Source organism: Pleurodeles waltl, chromosome 8 (genome assembly GCF_031143425.1).
Source record: "Pleurodeles waltl isolate 20211129_DDA chromosome 8, aPleWal1.hap1.20221129, whole genome shotgun sequence".
Classification (NCBI taxonomy): Eukaryota; Metazoa; Chordata; class Amphibia; order Caudata; family Salamandridae; genus Pleurodeles; species Pleurodeles waltl.
In genome coordinates this window covers 1143883955-1143908030 of record NC_090447.1, presented here as the reverse complement: position 1 = coordinate 1143908030, position 24076 = coordinate 1143883955, and the positions used below count along the sequence as shown (strand labels likewise).

Sequence of the window (24076 nt, the reverse complement as noted above, 5' to 3'; positions counted from 1 at the left end):
TGGGGCGACGCACCTCTGCACTAGCGAAGACGCTGCGCCTGCTCACTAGTCCACTTTTCGCAACGTTTTTGTCCTAAGTGTGGTTTGGCTGTGTGCCTCTGCCCATGTGCTATGGGGCTTACCAGTGTGACTGCAGTGCAAATCTACACTATGCCTGAGGTGCAGCTGCTGCTCTGTGCCGCCGCCTGCGGTCCTCCCGACGCACATAGCATCTGTCACCCAAGCCATGAACAAAGACTGTCTGTGCAGGCGATTTCATTTTTTCAAGACAAAATAAAAGGTTTTGTTGCCACTGAGGACGAGACCTCAAATTTCTCTTTCTGGCCACTCGCCTGTGTTTCTTTTGAGGCTGACCATCCCACAAGATGGCAACTCTGGGATTGGGTTCCATCCATGGCAGTTCCTTCTTGAGGATTCGGGCTCGGCAAAGACTCCACTTCCCACCAGGAAGTGCCCAGGGTTTTGCTGAATAAAAATCCCTGTTTTGGCATGGGGTGCACGTCAGAGTGACTCTGTAATGCTTCTGTGAGAGGAGTCAAGCGAGGAGCCCTGCTGCTTCATGTCCGCGCCATCAGCTCGCTAGCCTTTCCGCCGTCATCCAGAATAATTCTGATGTTCTAGTTTCAGTCTATGGTGTAACGTCTCCACTTCCCTTGAAGAATATGCTGTATTTGATAAATGAGATCTCTAAGCTGTGCCAAGCACGACACAAAATACGTACATTGCTCTTCAACAGAGGTTTCAAATGTCTTTTTCTCCCCAGAATCTGATTCTATGACAGAAAAACAGAAAGTGAAGTACTGATGCTTTTGAAACCTTTCAGTGTTGCTTCCTCTTTATGTAAAAAGAATAAACAATTATTCATCGGCCCCTATGACAAACACATTTTCTCATAACTATAAAATTGCTAGCTTTGAACATATTTAGTAATTAACACATTGCAATTATGTTTAGTTATATCTTTTTAAATTGCAGTCAAATACATGGTTATCGCCAGCATGCTAGCAGTATCATGGACAGCCTGACAGTGTAAAAATATCCACAGTATGCTTCTTCATTAGAAATTGAAGGATGGACTTTGATGATTATTTGAAGCTCTACATGGCTCTCTGGCACCGTGGCTTGTCGTAGAATTCAATGTCTCACAAAGGGCTTTCCAAGTACTTGTTTGTAAAGTTTTCCCAACTTGGGCAGTGAAGTGTGTTGCCACACTGTAGGAAACTGCCGTCTTTCTTGGCATGGATACCCCCATTTTCTGCCTGTTGTCAGTGTGTTTGACTGTGTTCACTGGGATCCTGCTAACCAGGACCCCAGTAATTATGCTCTCTCCTCTAAATGTGGTTGCTACTAACCTTTTCTCTCCACAATTGGCATTTTGGACCTCCCATAATAGTCTCTAGTATATGGTGCCTAGGTACCCAGGGCATTGGGGTTTCAGGGGATACCTACGGGCTGCAGCAGTTATTCTGCCACTCATAGGGAGCCCATGCAAAGGGTTCTGAAGGCCTGCCATTGCAGTCTGCGTCAACTGGGTGCACACACCTGGTTTCACTACAGGTCACTGCACCACGTCACTGTAAGTCACCCCTATGGCAGGCCCTCTCAGCCCATAGGGCAGGGTGCAGGTACCTGTGTGTGAGGGCACCCCTGCACTAACAGGGGTGCCTCCACAAACTCCAGCCCCATTTTACTGGACTTTGTGAGTGCGGGGATGCCATTTTATAGTGGCGTGGGTCCTGCATCCTGCCAGATGTTATATTTTGGTGCTGAAAAGTCCTTTCCACTCCCCGTAAGACAGCACCCCGTGCACTGCATCCTTTGCAGCTGCCAAGGCTTGTTGCTTCACCTTCAAGAGGAACTTCAGGTGACGTTTAGCTTCAGCCCCCAGCACTCCCTCCTGCAACTTCTGGACCTCTACGTGGTCCTCCAGCGACGTCGGAGCAACTTCTGTGGTGGTGCGTGGGCTGCGTCAGCAACTTCTGTGTCCCTGTCCTGTGGGACATCTTTGGGTGCTGCATCTACTACTGTCAGCCTTCTGCGACGCGGAGGGTCCCCTGTGACTCTCCCCTCCAGGGTAGAGTCCTCCTGGACCTTGCTGGTCCCCGGCAGTACCCCTTTTTCTCCAACCACAAGTTTGCCTTTGCCAAGGCTTGTTGGTGGAAATACTTCACCGACATCCATCTGTAATCCAGCTTCCAGCGTGGGACACCTTTTCACGCATCGGGAACTCTTCTCCAGCTTCTGTGCTGCAGTGCTGACCTGTCTTCCTCCTTCTTCGACCAACTTCAAAAGGTACCTCTGGGTGGGTAGTATCTCCTACCCCCACTGGACTCCACAGACACTTCTGGACTTGGTCCCCTCTCTCCACAGGTCTCCATTTTTGCTAATCCACTGCTGATTTCTTGCAGTCTGTTCTTGGTGTCTTATGTTTCTTCTTTTCATCCTCTGGGGTGGTTTGGGGGAAATCCAGTGTTTTACTCCTCCATTCCTGTACGCAGGAGGGTACTGCATTACTTACCTGTGTGGTTTCCTAGTACTCCCAGCTCCCCTCTACATGATTTACTTACCTACGTAGGGGGCCTGTGTTCGCATTCCACTTTCTTAGCATATGGTTTGGGCTCCCCCTAGGGCTACTATTGCTTATTGCTATTTGACACCGTTTTCTAACCTTTTTATGCCTCTTACTGTTTATTAGTATATATATATCCAAGTGCTTTTCGGCGAGTAGCATGCTTCTCCAGAACCCAAAAGGAATTAGTGATTGATTAGTATAGGGAACTATGAGTACAATTTTAGTGTTAATTTGAGCCGCTGGTATGTGAGTTTGTTAGTTTGATTGACTGGAGTAATGGAGGGGTGGAGGAGTTAAGAATCCAGAAGTGTTAATTGGGAGTTTATAGTAATAGTATTTAGGCTTGGGATGAGTAAAGAGGGGATGGAGGCGAGAAAGTCTGTGAAAAGGGTTAGGGAGATCATAGTAGCAGGAGGAGTTTTGGATGAGTTAAAGGTGAGATAAATGAGGGACAATGTAGTAGGGGTTGTTTGGGAGATCATGGTAGTAAAGTGAGGTTTGGGTGAGTTAGATGGGGAAGAGGAGGGAAGAGCTTAGGCAGGGTTTATTAGGAGATTAAAGTAGTAGAATGGATGTGGGATGAGTCAGAGTGGGAATGGAGGATAGATTGATAGAGACATGACATATGGTGATGGGTAGACAATGTGTGATATAAAATGAGAGCAGGGATTCATAAGTATCTATGATTATATTAAGTACACTGAGTAAAATGTATACATTTTTTAATTAATTTATTTTTCCAGAGCTGGTGGTGAATGACCGTGCAGCATCATGAAGAAGACTGAAACAAGCACATCCTATCCCTCTGATCCCCAGTGTATAATTTATTTATGGTCAAATGTCGAAAACGGAATTAAGCTGACAAGTCCGCAGGACTACTCATCATGGAAAACTTTGTTAGAGGCAGCTAAAGTTAGGAATCACATTTCACCGTTAGACATTGTGAGAAATGAGGAAAGCAACGTGATTCCTAAGTATTTTACCACAGGAAGTGCAGGGGCCTGCTTACGAAGAAGAGAGATTTACAGATTAGTAAGCGAAAAGCCAAAGCAAGTGTCAATGATGATGCTGGAACAAGTGAGGGCACGAGTAAACACTTAAACGGAAGAACATCATTAAAGTTAAACATGTATGCTGAAGAATATATTTTTTGTGGAAAGATCAAATGCTACAAAGGAACATCAAGCTGTGAGAAATTAATCAAGGCCACAGGGTTTAGAGTTTACAAAAGGCTTTGAGAGTGTGCAACCGTTAATTGTGATTCAAAGGTCTTAGCAATTGGTAGTAGGGACATAGTGGCTGCAGAAGCCCATTATCATGCATCTTGTTATAGGAACTATGCAAGGGTTAAAGCAAAGGAGGAAAATAATGCATCTAATATTCAAACCGATGATCACTACAAAAATATGCGAGATGAATCATATGGTGAACTACTTCAAAACATTAGAACTGTGATTATTCCTAACAAAGAGTTAATACGTGTGACAACTCTCACTGAAAGGCTTGAAATACTCATGACACCCAGAGGGATACAGGGAATAGATTAATCAAGCACGAAGCATATTAGAAGAAAATTGGATCAGAGTTCAGTGAAGGCCTCCACATATTCCCAGACAACCAACCTGCTAGTGTTATGCTACAGGATGTTGTAAGAGAAAACCAGAGTTTGAAAAGTGAATTATTAGTGTTAAAGGTTAAGGCAACAGGAATGAACAAAATCACTGATCAAACATCATCACACATAAGAACAATGATTAGAACAAACTCGACATCAACACCGTGGCCATATCATCCATCAGACGTTGATAAAGATTAATTTACAGGTCCTGATTACCTTAGACAGTTCCTATTAGGACTTCCGACTGGGTATCCAGAAAACACAAAGCCGTCCATAAGGGTTGCCTTACTTATGCAAACATTCAGTCACGACATTATATTTGCAGTCACAAATGGCCAGCAGAAACCCCTCTAAGCAATTGTTGCTCCCATACGCCATAAAAACGCTGACATGCAATGTTGAAATCATTCGCACTTTAAATAGTCTTGGTCATGGGATTTCATGGTCACAACTGGAAGAAAATGATACCACCTTGTGTCTTCAGAAACTTGCTGCTACCTTAAATGAGCAAATTGTCCTTCCAGCCGACATTCAGCCTCATGTCTTCACTAACTTAGCATGAGATAACATTGATAGGCTGGAAAAGACTCTTACTGGTAAGGGGACAACTCATCTAGTCATTGTGGCATAACTGTACAGCCCAAGGTGTTTGGATCACAACCTGTTAAAGTTCCTCTCCCAAGCATTGAGAAACAAAAGCAAAGAACACGGACCACCACAAATATTGAAGAATTGTTCATGTATGTTTCAGGTGAACGAGTTGGGCATCAGCCATTGAAGACAAGTACAGAAATCATGCTGGAATGTGTTGCCCAATTGAAGCTTGCTGTAATGAAATATGTGTTTTTGACCACTGACTTTGTGTTGCACCACTTTGCACTTGGATTAGTTGTCCAGTGTTCACCAGTTGCAGACTACATTTTGTATTCAGTTTAGCTGCCTATTGACTTTATCGTAGCATTGGGCACTGCCATGTTAAAGGCAGACCATATTTTTCCACATTGTAAACTGTGCTTGTTTTCGTGCTCCTTCTCACTGAAGAGCTAGAACATATTATCACCTTACAGCTAGTACATAATATGGAGGAGTTAGGCAGTCAGCACGATAAGGACAGCAGGGAACGGCTTAAGTTTGGGAGAGACAATTTGGGAAACTAGCCAGTTCCAACGTGTTTCTTTCAACTCTGACCTAAATTAGCCAGCATGTTTGAATTGCTGAATGAGGTTTTTTTTCCAGAAAGCTCCTTCTATTTTTGTAAGGTATAAAAGACCCTGTGCGACAGTGAGAGAGTGGAGTGGCCTCAATCAGGATTCTTGACGTCGGATGCCTGATGTGTGTCCTGTGAGGGTGGTTCTCTCTTTTTCTTTTGCAGTCGAATGGTGTCATCGTCTTGCTGGCATGAGAAAGAAGAGCTTGTCAGGCCCTACGGTGATGAATTTTTACTTATTTGCTTTGCATAATATGATTATAAATATATATATTTGCTGTGTGCATTGCAGTTGAGAATCTTTTTGGTATATTTTCCTTTCATCGCTGTGACTATTTTTAAACATGTGCTTTTAACATGCTAAACTCCCTTTTAGGAACCACTTGGTGAAATGATAATAAATGTCTTCTTTGAATTAAGAGGTGCATCCCAGAGATTTTTGTCAGCTCCGTCATTAGTGAAAGCAAAACACTTGCACAAAATAAGAGCATAATCTGGGTTGTTACAAGACACGAAGCGAGCCTCGCACAGATACCAAGTTGGACAGGATTTAACATCAGTACTAGAGACCTAGTTAGTGCATTACAGGATTCCATTGGCTACTTGCCCTCCAAAGCCCCTGCAACTGAGTAGACAATTGTTTCCGAAATTTCGAAACAGTCAGGGTTGATAAGGGAATCACTGCATTTGGTGAAAATCGCAGTGGTCATGGATCAAGTTCTCTACGCAAAAGCAACTAAGACTGTGTGGAAGCATAAAGCAACATATGACAGAATAATTATTTCAAATGGGCACCTTTCACACCATTTACAATGTTATGTCCATTGTTGGAAAATGCTTTAAAGATGCTGGCCTTCGCGTTCTTTGCATTGAAACAGATATGAAAGCAGAAGGATCATTATCATCAGTACTAGAAGGTCATATGTACAATAGTGCAGTTTGAGTACACAAATGTGTTTATGGAACTATGTTGAGACTGGCTTGGTTGGAAATTATCCCCTGGGTGGAGAAGAAATATGGAGAGAACATTCAGGTAGTCTAATCCTTTATTGGGATGTTAATGACTTTGCAAAAGACCTATGCCAACAGAGATTAGATGACCTCTTGCAGAATACTGCCTTTGTAGAATTAAAACAGCTTTGGGATGTATTCCCGGAACATCTTTGTCATGACAATGGAGATCTCTCTGCATTTTGGATGTTGTTTGTGTATATTGTTGAAAATGATAAATATATATATATATATATATATATATATATATATATATATATATATATTTACTTACCTCCTATTGGAGGGTTGTTTCCTCTCTAGTATTTTCTGATTCTGTGTTCCAAAACTAAAGTACCTTCTTTATTTTTGTGCAACCAAGTGTTTTCTTTCTTGTGTGTAAGTACTGTGTGACTGTAGTGGTATTGCATGAGCTTTTCATGTCTCCTAGATAAGCATTGGCTGCTCATCCACAGCAGTGTCTAGAGTGCCTGGCTTCTAGACACTGACTACACTACACTAGTAAGGGATACCTGGTATAAGGTGTAAGTACCATAGGTACCCACCACACCCCAGGCCAGCTTTCTACACACACAGCAAACTTCATGCTGAAATTCTGACAGACTGAAAGTACATGTGCTCACTACAATGAATGATGAGAACACTTCTCTGGTCATGATTTCAGGTCAATAGCCAGAACTTAAGAAGCTGAAATGGATTCTTGATTTTAACAAGTACACCGGTGAAGTTGCTAAAACTGACCATTTACTTCAACCATATATTGAGATTCTAAAAACTTGTACATAAGTTGGCTGGGAATGGCGTAGGATGCAGATCGTCCGAGCTCCTGCCTCACGTGGTCCCTAGAGCAACCAAAAGCTTGATTGCTGACTTGAAACTGCTCACAGCGGCGTTGGGGCAGTTCCTGCTCGGGACAACCTCACCTTAAGCACAGCGGGCGACCCCCTGCTCCTGCCAGGCGACAGTCCCCTGCTCCGTCTTGGTGTACAATGCCATTTTTCATCAGCCCATTTTTGGAGTTGCTCCGTCAGCCGAGGAGGAACGCGGACTACTGGCTGTGTGAACTGACATTGTACGCATGTGACCTGGCTGAAACCCTCCTAACCTTGGTCCTAGCAACCTTGAGGGGATACAGACTGCATATCTACCCTTTTGGTTCCCCTGCTTTGGCCCACTTCTGTAGGCGGACACCACCCACTGTATCTTAAACCTATTTCACAAGGGATACAGACCCCCCTGCCTTCTATCCCTTCTGCCTTGGATGGTGGTGGGGACTTACCTGCAGCTCCCCGCTTAGCTCCTTTGGAACGCATCAGTCTGCCACCTCACCTACAATGCCCAGGGGTAAAACCGTCAGCAGCGTGGTATTCTCCCTTTGGGCAAAACTCCAGCAACCAACATGAGTGGAAAGAAGGACCACTCAGTGCAGGCCCCCGCGGTCACCTCCCTCTCTCCATCACACAGGATTACATGGAGAAGTTCTTTGTGGAAATAAAAAATGTTTTAAAAAAAATATATGACCCTCACAGCCCACCACCCATACCCAGTGGGCGGTGCGCCATAATATAAAAAAAAAAAAAAAGAAATACCTGCCCCCCAGGGCCCTTCTACCCTTGCCCAGTGGGCGGCAGGCCCTAAACATTAAAAAAGAAAATACATGCCCCTAAGGACCCCGCCACCCATGCCCTGTGGGCGGTGGGCCATAGCATTTAAAAAAAAAAAAAAACATGACCTCCAGGGCTTTGCTGTACTTGCCAGTGGGCAGCAGACCCTAAACATTAAAAAAATAAAAAATAAATCCATACTCCCCATGGCCCGCCACCCATGCCCTGTGGGCAGCAGGCCCTAAACATTAAAAAAAAAAAATTACATGCCCCTCGGGGGGTATTTATTTATTCTTCGGCCTGCCGCACACAGGACACGGGCAGCGGGCCCAGAGGGAGGAAGGAGGAGGCACATATTTCTTTTAGGGCCCGCTACGCAGAGAACAAGGGCGGTTGGCCACAGGGGAGGGCCACATATTTCCTGTGGGGCCTGCCGCACATTTTCTTTAAATGGATACAACCGGCCAGCCATGCACAATGGGTGGCTAGCTGAATACATTTAAAAAGTGACAGAAATGGGCCCGGGCCTGCGGCCCGTGTCCTGTGTGTGGCGGGTCCTACAAGAAATATGTTCCCCCCGGGTCTCCACCGCCTGTGTCCTCTGGGTGGCAGGCCCTAAAAGAAACGTGCCCCTCCGGGCCCACCACCCATGTCCTCTGCACGGTGGGCCCTAAATGAACAAGAGATGTGCCCTGGCCAACGGAGTGGGGACATTTATTTATTCTAGGGCCTGCCGCGCACAGGACATGGCCTGTGGGCCCGGGGACATTTCTTCTTTTAAATGTATACAGCCAGTTGCCCATGCACAGTGGGAGGATTGCTTTATACAATTAAAAAAATATAGAAATGCACCAGGGCCTGCTTTCCATTTCTTGTGTGTGGCGGGCCCTAAATAAACAAGAGATGCCCCCTGCCCGGGGAAATTTCTTCTCTTAAGTGTATTCAGCCGGTTGCCGATTCACAGTGGATGGCTTGCTTTTTACATTAAAAAAATTATAGAAATGCTCCAGGGCCCGCTGCCCATTTTCTGTGTGTGGTGGACCCTAAATAAACATGAGATGTTCCCCCCCCCCCCCCCCCCCCCCCCCCCACCAGTATCACAATAGGGGGAGGGGAGCATTTATTTATTCTAGGGCCCACCATGCACAGGACACGGGCGGTGGGGCCGGAGGGCATTTATTTATTTATTTTTTACAGCTGGGCGGATGGCTTTATGCATTTTAAAAAATGACAGAAATGGCCCTGGGCCCGCCACCTGTCTTTTTTCTGCGGCAGTATCAAATAAACAAGAGATCCCCCCCCTCCACCCTCCCTCCCCAGCCCACAGGGAGGAAGGCATTTATTTATTGTGGGGCCCGCCGCGACCCAGGACGCGGGCTGTGGGCTAGGGAACATTCCTTTTTTAATTTAAATGTATACAGCCGGCCGCCCATGCACAGTGGGTAGCTGGCTGTATACATTTAAAACATATCGACAAAGGAAGGGATAGGGAGGTTACTGGTCCAGTGTACGTTCTCCCAAAATGACTATTCACACAACAATTAAGTACACTGTTCCATATATCTAGGGGGACATTAAATGTTCAGGAGCAAGAGCCCTCACACATCCAAATGGATGTCATGCTTCATCATCGGGATGCTCCTCGTCAGACTGGCGGTGCAATATCTGACAGGCTCCCTATTCGGGGGCTGTTTGCCGGAGATCTTTTGGAAGTGGCTGCCGTTGTGTTTGTAGTGGTCAGACACTCATTATGGCAGGAGAGTAGATAGATTAAAATTGGTTAGCAACCCCACAGCAATCTGCTTTAATGGTTATATCACGAGGTTGCGACCAAGATTAAAAACATAAAGAAAGTGGAGAATGAGGGTTCATGCTCAACCACTTTAACAATGCCTGGAGATCTGGGAAATTGTCACCTGACCCCTAAGGTCTGGTCAACATGTTTCGCGTAATGTGGTCTTAAAAAGATCCTCTAACGCTTCTTCAGGACCTACAATCAAATAAACTTCTCCTGACTGTATGATAAGTGAAGGGGAAACTATTTAGTATATATATGAAAATGTCTAACAGTCACTTACATTTGAGTAAACTGTCTGGCAAAAGAGGGAATCAAAAAGGTCACCCATCCCTCTTCATACGGGGGGCCCCTTGGGGAATAACACGGTCCAGCCAGTCACTATTGAAGATCAGCGGTGGCAGTTCCTTTCACCTACCCGCAACGTGCTCTCCCATTTAAAACAAAACAGAAATGCTCCCGGGTCCGCCACCTGTGTCATGTGGGTGGTGGCCCTAAATAAACAAGAGACGCCCCCCGGCCCACTTGGGGCATTTTTTTATTCTAGGGCCTGTCATGCACAGGGCACGGGCGGCAGGACCCGGGCCATTTCTTTCTTTTTCTTTTTTTTAAATGTATACAGCCATCCGCCCATGCACAGTGGACGGCTGGTTTTATAAATTTTAAAAATGACCGAAATGCTCCTGAGCCTGATGCCTGTGCACGGCAGGCCTAAAACAACATCAGATTTCCCTGCCCAGGGCACCTAGGGTGCCCCAGGCGAGGAAATGTTCAAAACACAACAGCAGTGGTGCCGGATCAGGGTGCCCTACCTGTGGTGCCCGGTGTCCGCCCTCCGTCCTTGTCCTTCATTGAACACCACGTGCAGGTACAGCACACGCTCCCCTGCCTTGGCGCCTCTCCTCCAACTTCAGTGGGACCCAGTGGACAGGGTGGCAATACAAGATGCTATCACTGAATAATTCATGTTCAGTACCCTCCCTGATACCTCCCCCGACACCCTTTAGGACGGGTTTTAAGCCAACATACACAGAGCATTATTGTCCATCGCTATAGCCAGTGCTCGGGAAGTGCACCTGTTTGAGGCGAAACTTACAGAGGACATCTCCCTAGAACGCTCTGACAAGCAACACGCCACACGAAGGTGCAAGCATCAACTAGCCATGCTATGGGGACAGCTCTGGGCACACAGAGTTAATAAAGCAAAGTGCTCCATCTTAGCACTTAAGCAAAGGTACTTTGGAGGGGCGGGGCGACAAAGATGGGCTCCCTTCTGGCTCGTAGGCTACATCAACAGCAGGCTAGTCCCACATCACTAAAATAAAGACTGATGACCCTGACTGGGCTATGAAGGAATTGAACAAGCAGGAGGCCTTCCGAGCCTTCTTCCTGTGCCTTTACACCTCAGGGGTAGAAGATCAAACCACAATATATTCCTACCTCCAGAACTGCCCCTGGCAGCCACTACCCCTCAGTTTGATTAAGGTTCTAAAGCTGAGCTCCACAGAGCCCTTAAGGAGCCCAAAATCACCCATGGTGTTATCTCCCACCTCCTATTGTTCGTTATATTCCTGCTTGTTATCTTCTTGCACTTTCTAAACAGGCATACAATGATACTGAAGTGAAGTACAGAGTCCTTTTCATAGTATTTCATTACCTTACAGTTGGCAGTACAATGGCACATAAGGGCTCATCTCTTTGCTCTCATGCTCGAGACAGCTTTAATCTTCAAATATGTATTTACAGCACTATTGTTTTGATATTTTGCCAATGGCAATTGTTATATTAATATAAATTGTTGCTCCATCCTTTATGATACATAAAGTGATAGAAGATTAAAAGGTTTTGATAAACAGATTTTGGGTAAAAACTTGCACATAATATGAGATGTTGGCTATCTACCTTATACATTTGGCATCGTACAACACATATTCCATCTATCATCAGACTACCCCGGAATGACGGATGTCCTTCCTTGACTTTGAGTTGGCTGTTCTTATTGCTGTAGAAGCAGTAGCTTCTCATTCAACTATTGCGCAGGATGTTGCAAGACTGCAGGATCGATACCTTGCAGATCTCATTCCTGCAGCAGAAAAAGAGTAAACCAAATCACAAATGTAGAATTTGTACTCAGTAAAGAAAGAGATAGGATAGTCATTACTACTGCACTTAGTGACTATTTCAGCCAGGCCTATACATTCCAACTTGCTTCACTTTACACTACATGCAAGCCAAGTTTTGGGAAACTGACTGAAGGTGAGCAGTCATTTTAAGAGTTAATGGCGAATTTATAAATGGCTGTCCTCGGATACATGCCTTCCATGGCCCATCACTTGACATGCCTATTCAGCCTTTCAAACTGTTCTGTCTATAGTGGAAAATCTTTTTATGAGTTTATACCTGAAAAATTGCCATAGCCCATAGTTCATCTTCTTCCTAAGTTAGTTTTGAGACACTGTGTCTTCACTAACTCAGTAAATAGATACATTGGTCATTCTTGTGAATTACATGCCACATTTGCCCTCTTTCAAATCGTGTCAAATGTCCCATCCCCCATATTACAAGTGCACTGGAAGTGCAATGCCCTGCACTTAACGTCTGATAGCATTTTTGCCAAGTTTTAATGAAGTGCTGTAAGGACCTCTTGGACCCAGATTGGTCACCCCTGTTTAAGTTTCAATTTAGTGTTAGTATTTTATTCATTTTAGTAAGGTTGCTTTTTAGGGATGATCTTTACGTATTTTTTTCAGTCTGCTTTTTTTCTAGGAAAGGGAGTAACAAGCTTCTTGTTTAGTTAGCCTTTGCACGACAAATAATCAGTACTTTCTGTCCAAGGCTAGATTACATGATACACAATATGCTAGTTTGTGTTGCCTGTTCAAGAGACCACTTCTATCACCTAGACACAGCATTGCATTGGAACTGTACTTCCAACATGGCATGGTTTATTATATAAATGTTGCACTGACCCAAAGAGGGCGTTCCAGCCATGACCATCCTGGGACGCACAGTGTGTGGCATCCAGCTTTGCTGGCACTGATCTACCAGCCTCCCAAGTGGATTGCCGTCCACACCACAGGCTGATTCCTGACAATCTTTCTAGGTATGGGACAGAGGCTATCCCTTAGATCAGGTAAGGCAGAAGGGTACACCCGCTATGCTCTTAGCTTAGACATAGGGAAGGAAGGAACCTCTATCACATCTGGAACTATGTACATCATGGTTGGATTGTTTATCTTTTTTACCATGTTCATAATGTTGATTACCTTGCTTTGTTTCATCTGCCTAATTATTGCAGCTCAGTGTTTATATGCCAGACTGAGATTGTTTCAATAAATGTTTTGCGTCTTTTTTGTCTCGCCTCGGCATGCATGAGTAACAGCACAAAAGGGGTAAGATCTATTTCCACGGCTTCCCTGTGGAGTCGGAGTATCTTGTTCAGGTTGTCACCTTTCACCCCAGTGGGTTTCGAGGTTGGGGTGAGGCACTGTGTGCTAGCCAGGAGTTAGGCCAACAGTTACTAACTGTGTGGATAAACTCAGTCTCCCATACTTTGTCATTCTGCCATCCTAAACATGTAGTCCTATCACCAAAGTACGAACCACATAACAGAAGTACCCGGTCCGGCAAACCCAAGTTCCTTAGCTTTTTTTATATGATTTTAGGGAACTAAGGAGAGTCTGCCACAGGATTTAAATATAGATATGCTCAGGTCTGATGAATGGGTTTACTAGACATCCTTATACATCCAGTTTACTACCATACACTGGAGGCAGTTGGATTTAGCATAGCAGGTGTGCTTTAGGTGCAAGAAAGACAACTCCTGATGAGTCTAAGCAAGCTGCCATGGGGGGGGGGGCAATAAAATTTCACCTGCACAGGATTAGGACCCCGAGTCAGACAGAGACATGGAAAGCTAGCCAAAGCTTAGCCTCAACTTATTTTCCTGGGAATCCTGTGTAGGTAAAAGGTGGGATTGACACACAGATCACTGCACTCATCCCTACTACCATAAGTCACACTACAAACACACACTGCTTTGAGTGGTTACTTATAGGGATCCGCCTGTTAACTCTGCATGCTTATGGCACTTGTGTGCTATACAGTTGTCAGGCAACACAAAAGGAAGTTCCCCAGTGCTAGATGGGAAGATCCATTGATGAAGCATGCTACATCATGTGGGTTAGGTCTAGCTTCCTTCACAGTTTTTATCCCATGGTGTTTAAAATGTAAGAAAACACTAAACTGAAGTGTCAATGGAATCAGTTAAAACTGTATCCCAGTTGTGTTTCTGGGCCTATAGCGACAGGACGAAAAAATTGTCAATGTGGGCTTTGCATTGTAATTGGTTTGGTTCATTCTCGTCTCCAGTAACAGGTCCAGCTGTACAAGTAGGTATCATTTTTTGTGGATCCCTTGCAGTTTCCCTAACTTTGCTCTCAAACAAGTGTAAGCACCATGGGTGATTTTGGGCAAAGTTTGACATTTGCAAGACTTTTTGGATAAGAAAACTTAGAATGTATGTCTAGTTTTAAAAAATGTCTGGGTTTGAAAGGTTTCCCTAGTGGCAGCCAAGTCCAGGCCCAAATACTGCAGCTACATGCATCCCCAGAATAGGTTCATTTGCCAGGTGAAATCTTTATGTTGCAGAGTTGTGTTTTGTGGCCTTTTCTTGTTGTAGTCCAGCCATACAAGAGGGTTACCATTTTATTGAGAGAAGTGTGGGAATGCTGGGTGGTTAGAATTTTGTGGCTTCCCACAGCTTCGAGAACATTCCCTCTCAGAAATGTGATAAAAATGTGTCATTTTATCGAACGTTTGTTGTTTGCAGGGCATTCTGGGTAAGAATGTAGTGGGTACACATAGGTCACACCAGCCTGGCCATCCAGTTTTGAAATGTCCGGATTTGGTAGGTTTCCCTAGTTGGTGACCAATCTCTTGAACAAATACTGCAACTACCCACATTGCCAGAAAGGTTCTAATTCCAAGGTAACATTTTGTTGTTTCCACATTTCGTTTTGTGGGCTTTCCTGTCCCAGGCCAAAGGTAAAATGTGCAATGCAGATAACATTTGTTATTATCAAATTCGTTTCTCTCTATTTTGGCTTTCAAATAAAAGCCTGTGTGCAAGAAAACAATTGTTTCAAAATCCCCTCCGTATCACATGATAGTATGGGTAAAAACAAATTCTGAGTTGTACAAATAACCACTGCTGCTAAACTTAGTATCTTGGTGACAATTAAAAAAATGCATAGGTTTCCTTCTTCCCCATTTTTAATTAATTAGCTTTTACTGTATAAATTCACGCATGGTCCATACACAATGAAATATTATTGTAAGCTGCAGCTCCTTTGTTGGCTACAGGAATCGTGTGTTTTTGGACAACCAGCAAAACACTATATATCCCTGCAACTAGAATGGTTTGAGAAAAATTACTTCATACTTTTGTAAATTGGCAAACCGGGCTAAAAAGTCCAGATAAAAACATTCACACCTATTTCGATTTGTTAATACTTATTTTCATTATATTTCAAATTTAATTATGAGTTCCATAGGGAAAACCATGAGTGATCTACCCAAAAAACCACTTAGTGAATTCCGATTTTTGTCTGTGTTTCAGAAATGTATAGCTTTCAGGTTCACCCATTGGTTTCTCACCTGTTTCAAACTGCAGGTATATATAAACCACAAAAATGGGGGGGAAATGACCACCACCTTGGAAAATGGAAAAACTGTAATAAAAAAAAAGATATTTTTACAACTTTTCCTGACAACTGAGAATAGGGTGGTCTCAACACAATAAACCTTTTGTGGGGGCCATTTTCAGAAAAATAACACTTTTTGCATAGCATTTTTCCCATTTTTCATAAAATAGCAAAATCTTATAGGATATTTGGGCTTTTTTTCTCGGTTTTCTCATTGTATATTTAGAATACCCAACATGTGGGAAGGAAAGGATGTGCATTTGGCCTAAATACCTTTGGGGCAAATAATATTATGAAGACTCAAGCACAAAGTGTCCCAAGCATAAAAACGTCGTGAGGGTTAGCCTCAACAGGAAAGGGAGCCTAAGGGGGTAATCCAGTGGGTGATAGCACAATACTTCTTAAAGGTCAACCAGACATCATCCATCAGACCTTCGTTCTAGTATGCCAGTTGTTGTTGATAGTTAGTGATGTGGGTTTTGTTAAAGAGAACACTTTTTTCTGTGCACTGGATACCCCTTTCAACTATGTGAAGATTAACTATTTCATTGGGCTGTGGAAGCACCTAGGAGCTATTTGTAAAAGTTTTTAGCTAATGAGTCTTCTTTGTGTTTCTTCTTGGTGTCAAGGATGGAGACCCAGGCAACATTTTGAAAGTGTTAACAAAGTAGTAGTGTATATGGCAAGATGTATGAATTACTGGTCAAACAAAATTGGTTGCAATTGGCCACCCGTTTTTTGGGGACCAGTAAAGATTTAACAAACTGAGCTATGTATGTAATAGGTTACTTCATAAAATTCTGATTTGAATTGGGTTGTAAGCCAGTTTACCTTCTGAATATTATTGAGTCAGGTTGCAAATTGTGATTCACCTTGATTGGTGGTCATCAGAGCAATTGTGGCTTGCATGTTCAGCAAATCGTCATGTCAATGTTTGCCTTTTAATAAAGTAAACTTTTTTTTTTCAAATGGAACTTTGAAGGAAATGGCGCTGCGTTAAAAAAATACTTTTTAAAAATGTGTTTCAGCTGTGGCAGTGGTCACCTGGACCACAGCAACTCTCAAATAAACGTTTTTTTACTTTCACAAAGAGAGAGTGGTCTCGGGGGACCTCTTACTTTTCACTAATGCTTTACCACCCCAACTCCGAAGTCTATAATTTTTCAGTGTTTTGAAGCTAGATTTCAGCTGCAAAATATTGATGCATATCATACCCATTTGGTATTTGGAATAGACAAGCCTCTTTAAAATACCAAATTAGTATGGGGTCACAATCCCATGTTAGGAGTTGGTTAAAAGTTTACTGATTTCTAAAATTAGATTAGTACTTTAAAACAAGAGGTTTTGTGATCGAAAGCTTTGAATCACAGTGTTTGCTACCATAAAATGGTTTGTACTTCTAGCTCTGTCTTTCTCGTCTCTGAAACATATTTTACATTGCAGTACACGTTCTGGCTTTTTAACTAAACATATTTCAGAAACATCTCTATTTGTAATGGAAAGGTCTCAGATTTTAAATAATTTTCTATGTGACTAAAGTAAATTGTGTGCCTGCTCTCTGAGGAAGAGGGGGAAATTATATCATTTGGCTTATGGTTTTACAAAGTATACCACTTCTACTTATTGTTACATACATATTTTCAATTCATGTAGATGTCAAGAAATAAAAGCAGAAGAGAGAAGTATGATATTTGTGACAAAATGCCCATGCGATGAGTGTATTCCATTAATAAAAGGAGCAGGCATCAAGCAGATCTACTCGGGTGATGTAGATGTTGGCAAAAAGAAGGCAGATATTTCCTATATGAAGTATGGTGAACTTCAAGGTGTTGAAAAATACACAGTGAGTATGTAAACCTGTGAGTACAAACTGACTTCTTGAAATTGTTATTGTCATTGCTAGGTCTTGCTTCATAGAAAAGGCAATTACAAATGCTGAAATAGCAACATAGGCCCCATTGTATAAAGACATGTGCAAAACCTGCACTGGGTATCAAGGAAGGCTTTATGTGCACACATAAAAACCCCAAATTGATGCACATGAAGCATTGGCAAAGCCAACGGGTCTGAGTTTAATGCTGGAGTGGACAGAGAAGGGAATACTTGTAAAGAAGTCCCTCAAGCATTTCAATGCCAGCACTAACGCAGAAGGATATACTCAGCCAGCCAATAACTTTAAGTGAGAAATTAATACTCCACTGGGCTGAATTTAGATGTGATATACAAAATCTGAAACTAGTAGCTGAAAGAGGCTGGTTGAAGGGCGTGAACCCAACGCTGTGTATATTTTTAGCAGTTGATTTGTTTGACAACTGTGCTGTCAAAACCCTGACCTAAAAATGACATTGGAATTTGGATGTGTATTTGGGAATCGTATTGTCAACATTCCAAATTCTAACAAGCTAGAACAGAGAGAACAGTGTGCACACAACTATAGAAAGATTTGCCACTTATTGCCAGTCTGTAACCAGGTCTCTGAAACAGAAACACCCACTTGACACCTCACAATCGGGATTTCGAGCCAAACACAGCACGGAGACTGCACTGATTGCTGGTACTGACGACATCAGAACTCTCCTTGACCGAGGAGAAACAGCGGCCATGATCCTTCCCAACCTCTCTACCGCGTTTAACACCGTCTCCTACCACACCCTCTTTAACAGACTCCACGACATAGGTATACAGGAAAAAGCCCTCAAATGGATCAACTCCTTCCTGACAGGACGCACTCAAAGCATCCGACTGCTACCTTTCACCTCCGGACCCAAGGACATCGTCTGCAGTGTACCCCAGGGGTCCTACCTCAGCCCCACCCAGTTCAACAGATACATGACTTCCCTTGCAGAAATTTTCAGATCCCACGGACTCAATATAATCTCCTATGCAGATGACACACAACTAATCCTCTCGCTTAAGGAAGACCCAGTGAACACCAACTTCTGCAACGTCATGACCAACATAGCTGAATGGATGACAGACAATTGCCTCAAACTCAACTCGGGCAAAACAGCAGTCCTGATCTTCTGAAAGAATCCCTCCAGGTGGGACCACAACTTGTGGCCAACAGAACTTTGACCTACACTGAAAGACCATGCACGCAACCTAGGAATCACTCTAGACAGCCAACTGACGATGATGCGTCAAGTCAGTGCAGTTTCCAGCACCTGCTTCATCCTCCTCCGCAGAATCTTTAGATGAGTCCCAACCAACACCAAAAAGATTGTCACCGAGGCCCTCATCACCAGCCGCCTCGAATACGGCAATGCCCTTTATGCTGCAATCTCCACCCATCTCCTTAGAAGACTTCAAACCATACGGAACACTACGCCCAGACTCATTCTGGACCTCCCCAAAAGGAACCCCCCACCTCAGAGACCTCCACTGGCTCTCCATCTAGAAGAGAAGCTAATTCAAGATCCTCACTCACAAATACAAAGCCCTCCACGATCAAGGACCATCCTACTTCAACCATCAACTGAACTTCCACCTGCCCCAAGGTGCCTGCGCTTCGCCTCACTCGCCATAGCACACACTCCTTGCATTCATCACAGCCGCTGTGGTGGCCTCTCCTCCTACATCGCCTCCAAGTCCCGGAAAAGCGTACCCCTCAGCCTCCAAACAGCACCCTCCCTAAGGCCCATATTTCTACTTTTTTTTTGCATTGCATTTGCGTCATTTTTTTACGCAAAAGCGGCGCAAAGTTACAATATATAATTGTATTTTGTACGTTTGCTCAACTTTTGCATCAAAAAATGACACAAATGCGGCGCAAAAAAAGGATAAATATGGGCCTAACTGTCTTCAGGAAAAAACTCAAGATCTGGCTCTTCGACTGAGACCTCAGTGACAAACTTTTCAATGAAGGCATGGCAGGCTCAGCGTCCAGATACCCCTAGGGGTGACAGTGCTTTGCTTTACAAATGATTGATTGATTGTCCAATTTGTGTCAAAGGCAGGGCAGTCACAGGCAGAAAAAGCCTGGGGTTCAAAAATTGAGCTACATGTAACTTAAAAGGTATATGTATATATATATATATATATATATATATATATATATATATATATATATATATATATATATATTCATTTAAAGTCGCTAAAAATGTGTAAACCTAATAAATACTGATTTTCATTTAGGATGTATGTGAAAAAGAATACAGAAGAGCAGGTACTTGAGATCTGGATTCCCCATCTCTTTAGCTGAAAAAAAGAACTGAGGGGTTAACTTTCATTGAGCTGCATGCCCAGTTTGCAGAGGGCTGTGGACAGTCTTAAAATGATAGCACATTTTTCTCTGCCATAGGCTGCATGCCCGCGACAGCATTTTCATTGTATTTTTCCCTTTTAAAAGGGAAAAGATGAAAAACTGTTTTGAGTAGTTATTATACATTTTAAGACTTGCGTAGAAACAGCTTCAGTATTTTTTAAAGCAATTGAAAAAATCATAAGTAGTATATACATAAATAAAAGGGGCTTTGGGTAAGCCACCTTCTTTCATTGGTCTGTTCAGCTGTCATTCACATTTTGGGTCCACCCATCTCAGCATAAAGCGGAAGGCAGTGAGTCAGCCCACTTAAGCCATTAAGCTCTCTTGACCTGAAAGTGACGGCATTTTTCCTGATCACATGTGTACAGCTAAATAAAAAGAAGTGTGCTTTATTGTTGTAGATGCTGGAATAATAATTGAATTTGCCTATGCCTTTTCTTTCCATTCGTTATCGTTTTTATTTTTAGTCACTCTGTGTTTAAACTATGCTCTCAAATTACAGTAATAAAAAGCCAACAGTACCATTTCATTGTGCTGATAAAAATCATATTTTCTGAATATGTGCATTAAGACTTAAAAGGGTTTCTATAACCTATTCTAAGCATACCTGCCTGCTGGAAAGCACCGGTACAGTTTTACCAATATTATGTGTGATGGTAAATGTATTTTTAATTTAAAAAACGTATCATTGCAAGTCTTCGGCAACATTTAGGCCACAACATTTTTTTTCCTTTTTTTGCAGCATATGTTTGCACTAAATGTAAACAATTACACCAGATTACCAAGGAAAGACCTATTGTCTTGGCCAATGCTTATTTAATTTCTAATAGCGCAATTGAGTTTTTAATATTTTCCCTGCACGTTTGATTTTAAAAGATATATAGGCAAATGCTGCCATTTCATACGCATTTTCTTTTGTGCTTTATTCTTCTGTCTGCTTTAAAGGGAACCCATATTTGGGCGGAAATTTCAGTGTTTGTCAATTTACTGAAAATACCTTTTTGTAGGGAACTGGCGTTAAAGATAATGTATTTTTGATCAGATATTGACAGAAAACCCGTACCAGTGAAAAACATCTGCCTATTAACATGTCTGAGAACGAGAACGCCGTACCCCTCTTCCTCTTCGCAAGTTTTCCTTCCTTCATGAGGGGGAGTTCAGGACCGCAACACTTGCAAACTCACTAGTGAACCTGATAGACCTGAGTATTATAAGGTATTATTCCCTCCACCACGAGTACCAAGATGTTTGAGAATATTTTTGTATTTATGTTGTGAAGGGAGGTGGAACAAGACAAGATGCGCTGCATTTGGTCATGTACTTTGATTGTCAACGTTGTTTTGAATGAAAATGTTTGTGTGTGTGTGTGTGTGTGTGTGTGTGTGTGTATATATATATATATATATATATATATATACATATACATATACATACACACACACATACATACACATATGCATACATGTTGGCGAGACAGCTATCTCTAGGCCAGACGTAAAACAAATAACAGGTGAATGTATTTTTGTACCTTAATGCTTACTGTTTAAAAGCTAAGTATCCGAGTTTGGTGCTTGAAAGTAAATGTTAATATTCTTTTTAAACAGTGGCGCTTAAATCCATCGCATCCCAGTGTTGTTCAGAAAAATGAGTTGAGAACCGTGGAAAGTGAGTACTTAATGTATTGTGATGGACATGTATGTTTGACATTGTTCTGTGGACCTACGAGGCATCTTGGAAATTACAAGAAACAAAAGGGCAAAACTTTTCGTCCCTATCTTTTGCACTGTGGAATGCCTTTGGAAGACGCTGTGGTATTTCCTTTCATTTTTAACAAATATAAAAAAAAACAGTCTACCTAGAAGATTCTTCAGGTAACATCCCATTCTGAGATACAGCTTGGTGCACATAAATAAGATGGAAAGTTGTAATATTCATTAGATAGAAATTACATTCACACAGGTGACCATTGTTGAACAGAAATGAACCTACGCTTTTTTCACTGTCAGTGCTGCTGATTATGGCCACTCATTCCACCAGTTTCCCCATTCCTCTGACAATTTGTCAATATGCACGTGTTCAACTGCGATGTGGTTCCCTTTGGGACACATGTGGGCCCTTCGCATCAACAGCATTGCTAAACACAACATAGCAGGGTGATCTTAGTACACCACCGTGTCAGGGCCTTCTAATGTTTTTCTATGTATCAGACCAACTATTCCATTTGTTGCCTCCATCCCATTCTTTGTGCAGTGAATATATTTAATCAATTACATACCTCCTTCCAGAAGTGACACTTTCCTATCATGCCCATGTACATCCCGGGGATGCTGCCACGCCTCACACAAAACTCGGATTGTGCAGTGTTAGATTTGCAGTTGCAATTGGTGCCACATAAACGCTTTATAATTCCTTAAACTGTCGTCACAACATGTTTGTGGGTTCATATGAGGTAAGTGGGTTTGTTCAGTCTACACCTCATACCAATGTGCCTTGCTTCAGTGCTTAATTGGAGCCTTTGGTTTCCTGAGTTCTGGGAGCCGGCACTTGTTTTTCTGCCTCAAGCATTTACTGCGAGCAAAAGACGCACATGGGAAAGACGGAGGAAGAGAAAAACGAGAACGCGTCACAGAGGGAGAAAGCAGAAAGCTGCAGAGTGAACTGAAGGGCAGGGAGTGGCTGTAAATGGATTAAAGAGGCCCGAGATGGGTTCAGGCTTACACTACCTTAGTATTCTGTGTGCGCACATTTAAATGCAGCATCCCCGTGTTCCAAAAGAGAGCTTTGGGCACTGACACGTTTTTATTTACAAATTAAGCACTGCCTTGATTCTGTGTGCATATTTCGTTTGGTAGTGTGTTACATTGCGCTCCATAGATTAGTGGCTTTGTTCATGCCAGTCGTCTCTTTTTCAGTGCCCTGTAGCTGATTAGCATCTGATGTCTGGGAGCTGCACATTACAAAGTCATTCAAGTCAAGTGTCCCCCTGATAATTGGGTACAGCATTTTAAAGGAATGTATGGCTCTAACAAGGCAGATGCATCAGCCCTGGTCAGGGAGCGCCCTAGTGGCAGTTTTTAGCTGGACTTCCTGGAGGAGGAGATACTTGAGGCGATTACTCATATGCCTAAGAATAAGGCCCCAGGACTGGACAGCGTCCCTGCTGACCTGTTTAAATTGGATTCAGTAGTCTGGGGTAACATTTTAACTAGAGTATGCTAGGTTGGTATTCCTCCATCATGGTCTAAGTCAGTTATCATACCAGTGTTTAAAAAAGGGCAGAGAGACGATCCATGCTGCTACAGACCTATTTCTCTTATTGACTATGTGGTGAAAGTTATAGAACGGGTCTTACTTAGCAGGCTAACCATCTGGACAGAGAAGCACAAGATTTTGTCCTACTTGCAGTATGGGTTTAGGTCAGGAAGGGGCACCCTTGATACCTATCTGAATTTAGAATTGATAATTGGGAAATACACAGTTTCCAAAAGGGTGTCAGTGCATTTATGGACCTAACATCAGCTTTTGAGTCATTAGGAGTAAATTGTGGTCTGTTCTTATTAACATGAGCATAGACAAAGGAATACCTTTTTACATGAGTTACACAGGGATTTGACTGCCACAGTTAGATATGATCAGAGTGGACCAGAGAGGAACTCGAACGTTCAGTGTCCACTGGGAATTAGAAAGGGTTGTATTTTGGCTCCTCTGTTGTTTACATTGTACGTCAATAATTTGGGACCAACACTGTGTGATGCCTGTAAGGATATCCCATGCGCAGGTCAATACCTTATTCCAGCCCTCCTATACGTTGATGACGTGGTATTGGTAGCAACCACTATGGTGGGGTTAAAGATCCTTCTAAGGGTTTTATGAATGGCCTGGAGCTGAGCACCAATTACAACAAGTCCCATATAATGGTCTTGGGTCCTAGGGGAAGGGGCCCCAGGAAATGTACAGTAGAGGGCAATGACATCAATAAAGTTTAGATGTTTTCATATCTCAGCATATCATTTGATGAAAATGGATCTTGGGTACCCTGGTTAGAACGAAACACAATTCTATGGCTAGAGTGATTGTTTCTGTTTTTTTACTTTGCTTCTCGTTGGGAGCAAAGTCGGTTCCTGCTTTGTTAAAAATCTGTCAATCCAAATGTATCTCCATGGCAAGCTATGGCAGTGACATTTGGGAGTATAGAAGGGCTACAGACAGTTGACAACAGATTTATGAGGCACCTACTGTCTCTGCCCCAATCCACACCCTCTTATATCCTCCGTGAAGAATTAGGGGCAGGATATAT

At 42.9% G+C, this 24076-nt stretch overlaps 1 protein-coding gene across 1 annotated transcript in view; it reads left to right on the top strand.

Annotated features, from left to right (window-relative positions):
- Positions 1-24076, top strand: part of CDADC1 (cytidine and dCMP deaminase domain containing 1) — a 403840-nt gene that overhangs the window by 374294 nt on the left and 5470 nt on the right. Inside the window, exons 7-8 of the mRNA XM_069205373.1 lie at positions 17166-17355; positions 21384-21444. Of these exons, the coding sequence (XP_069061474.1) occupies positions 17166-17355; positions 21384-21444 (251 nt within the window). The remainder of the gene's footprint in view (positions 1-17165; positions 17356-21383; positions 21445-24076) is intronic.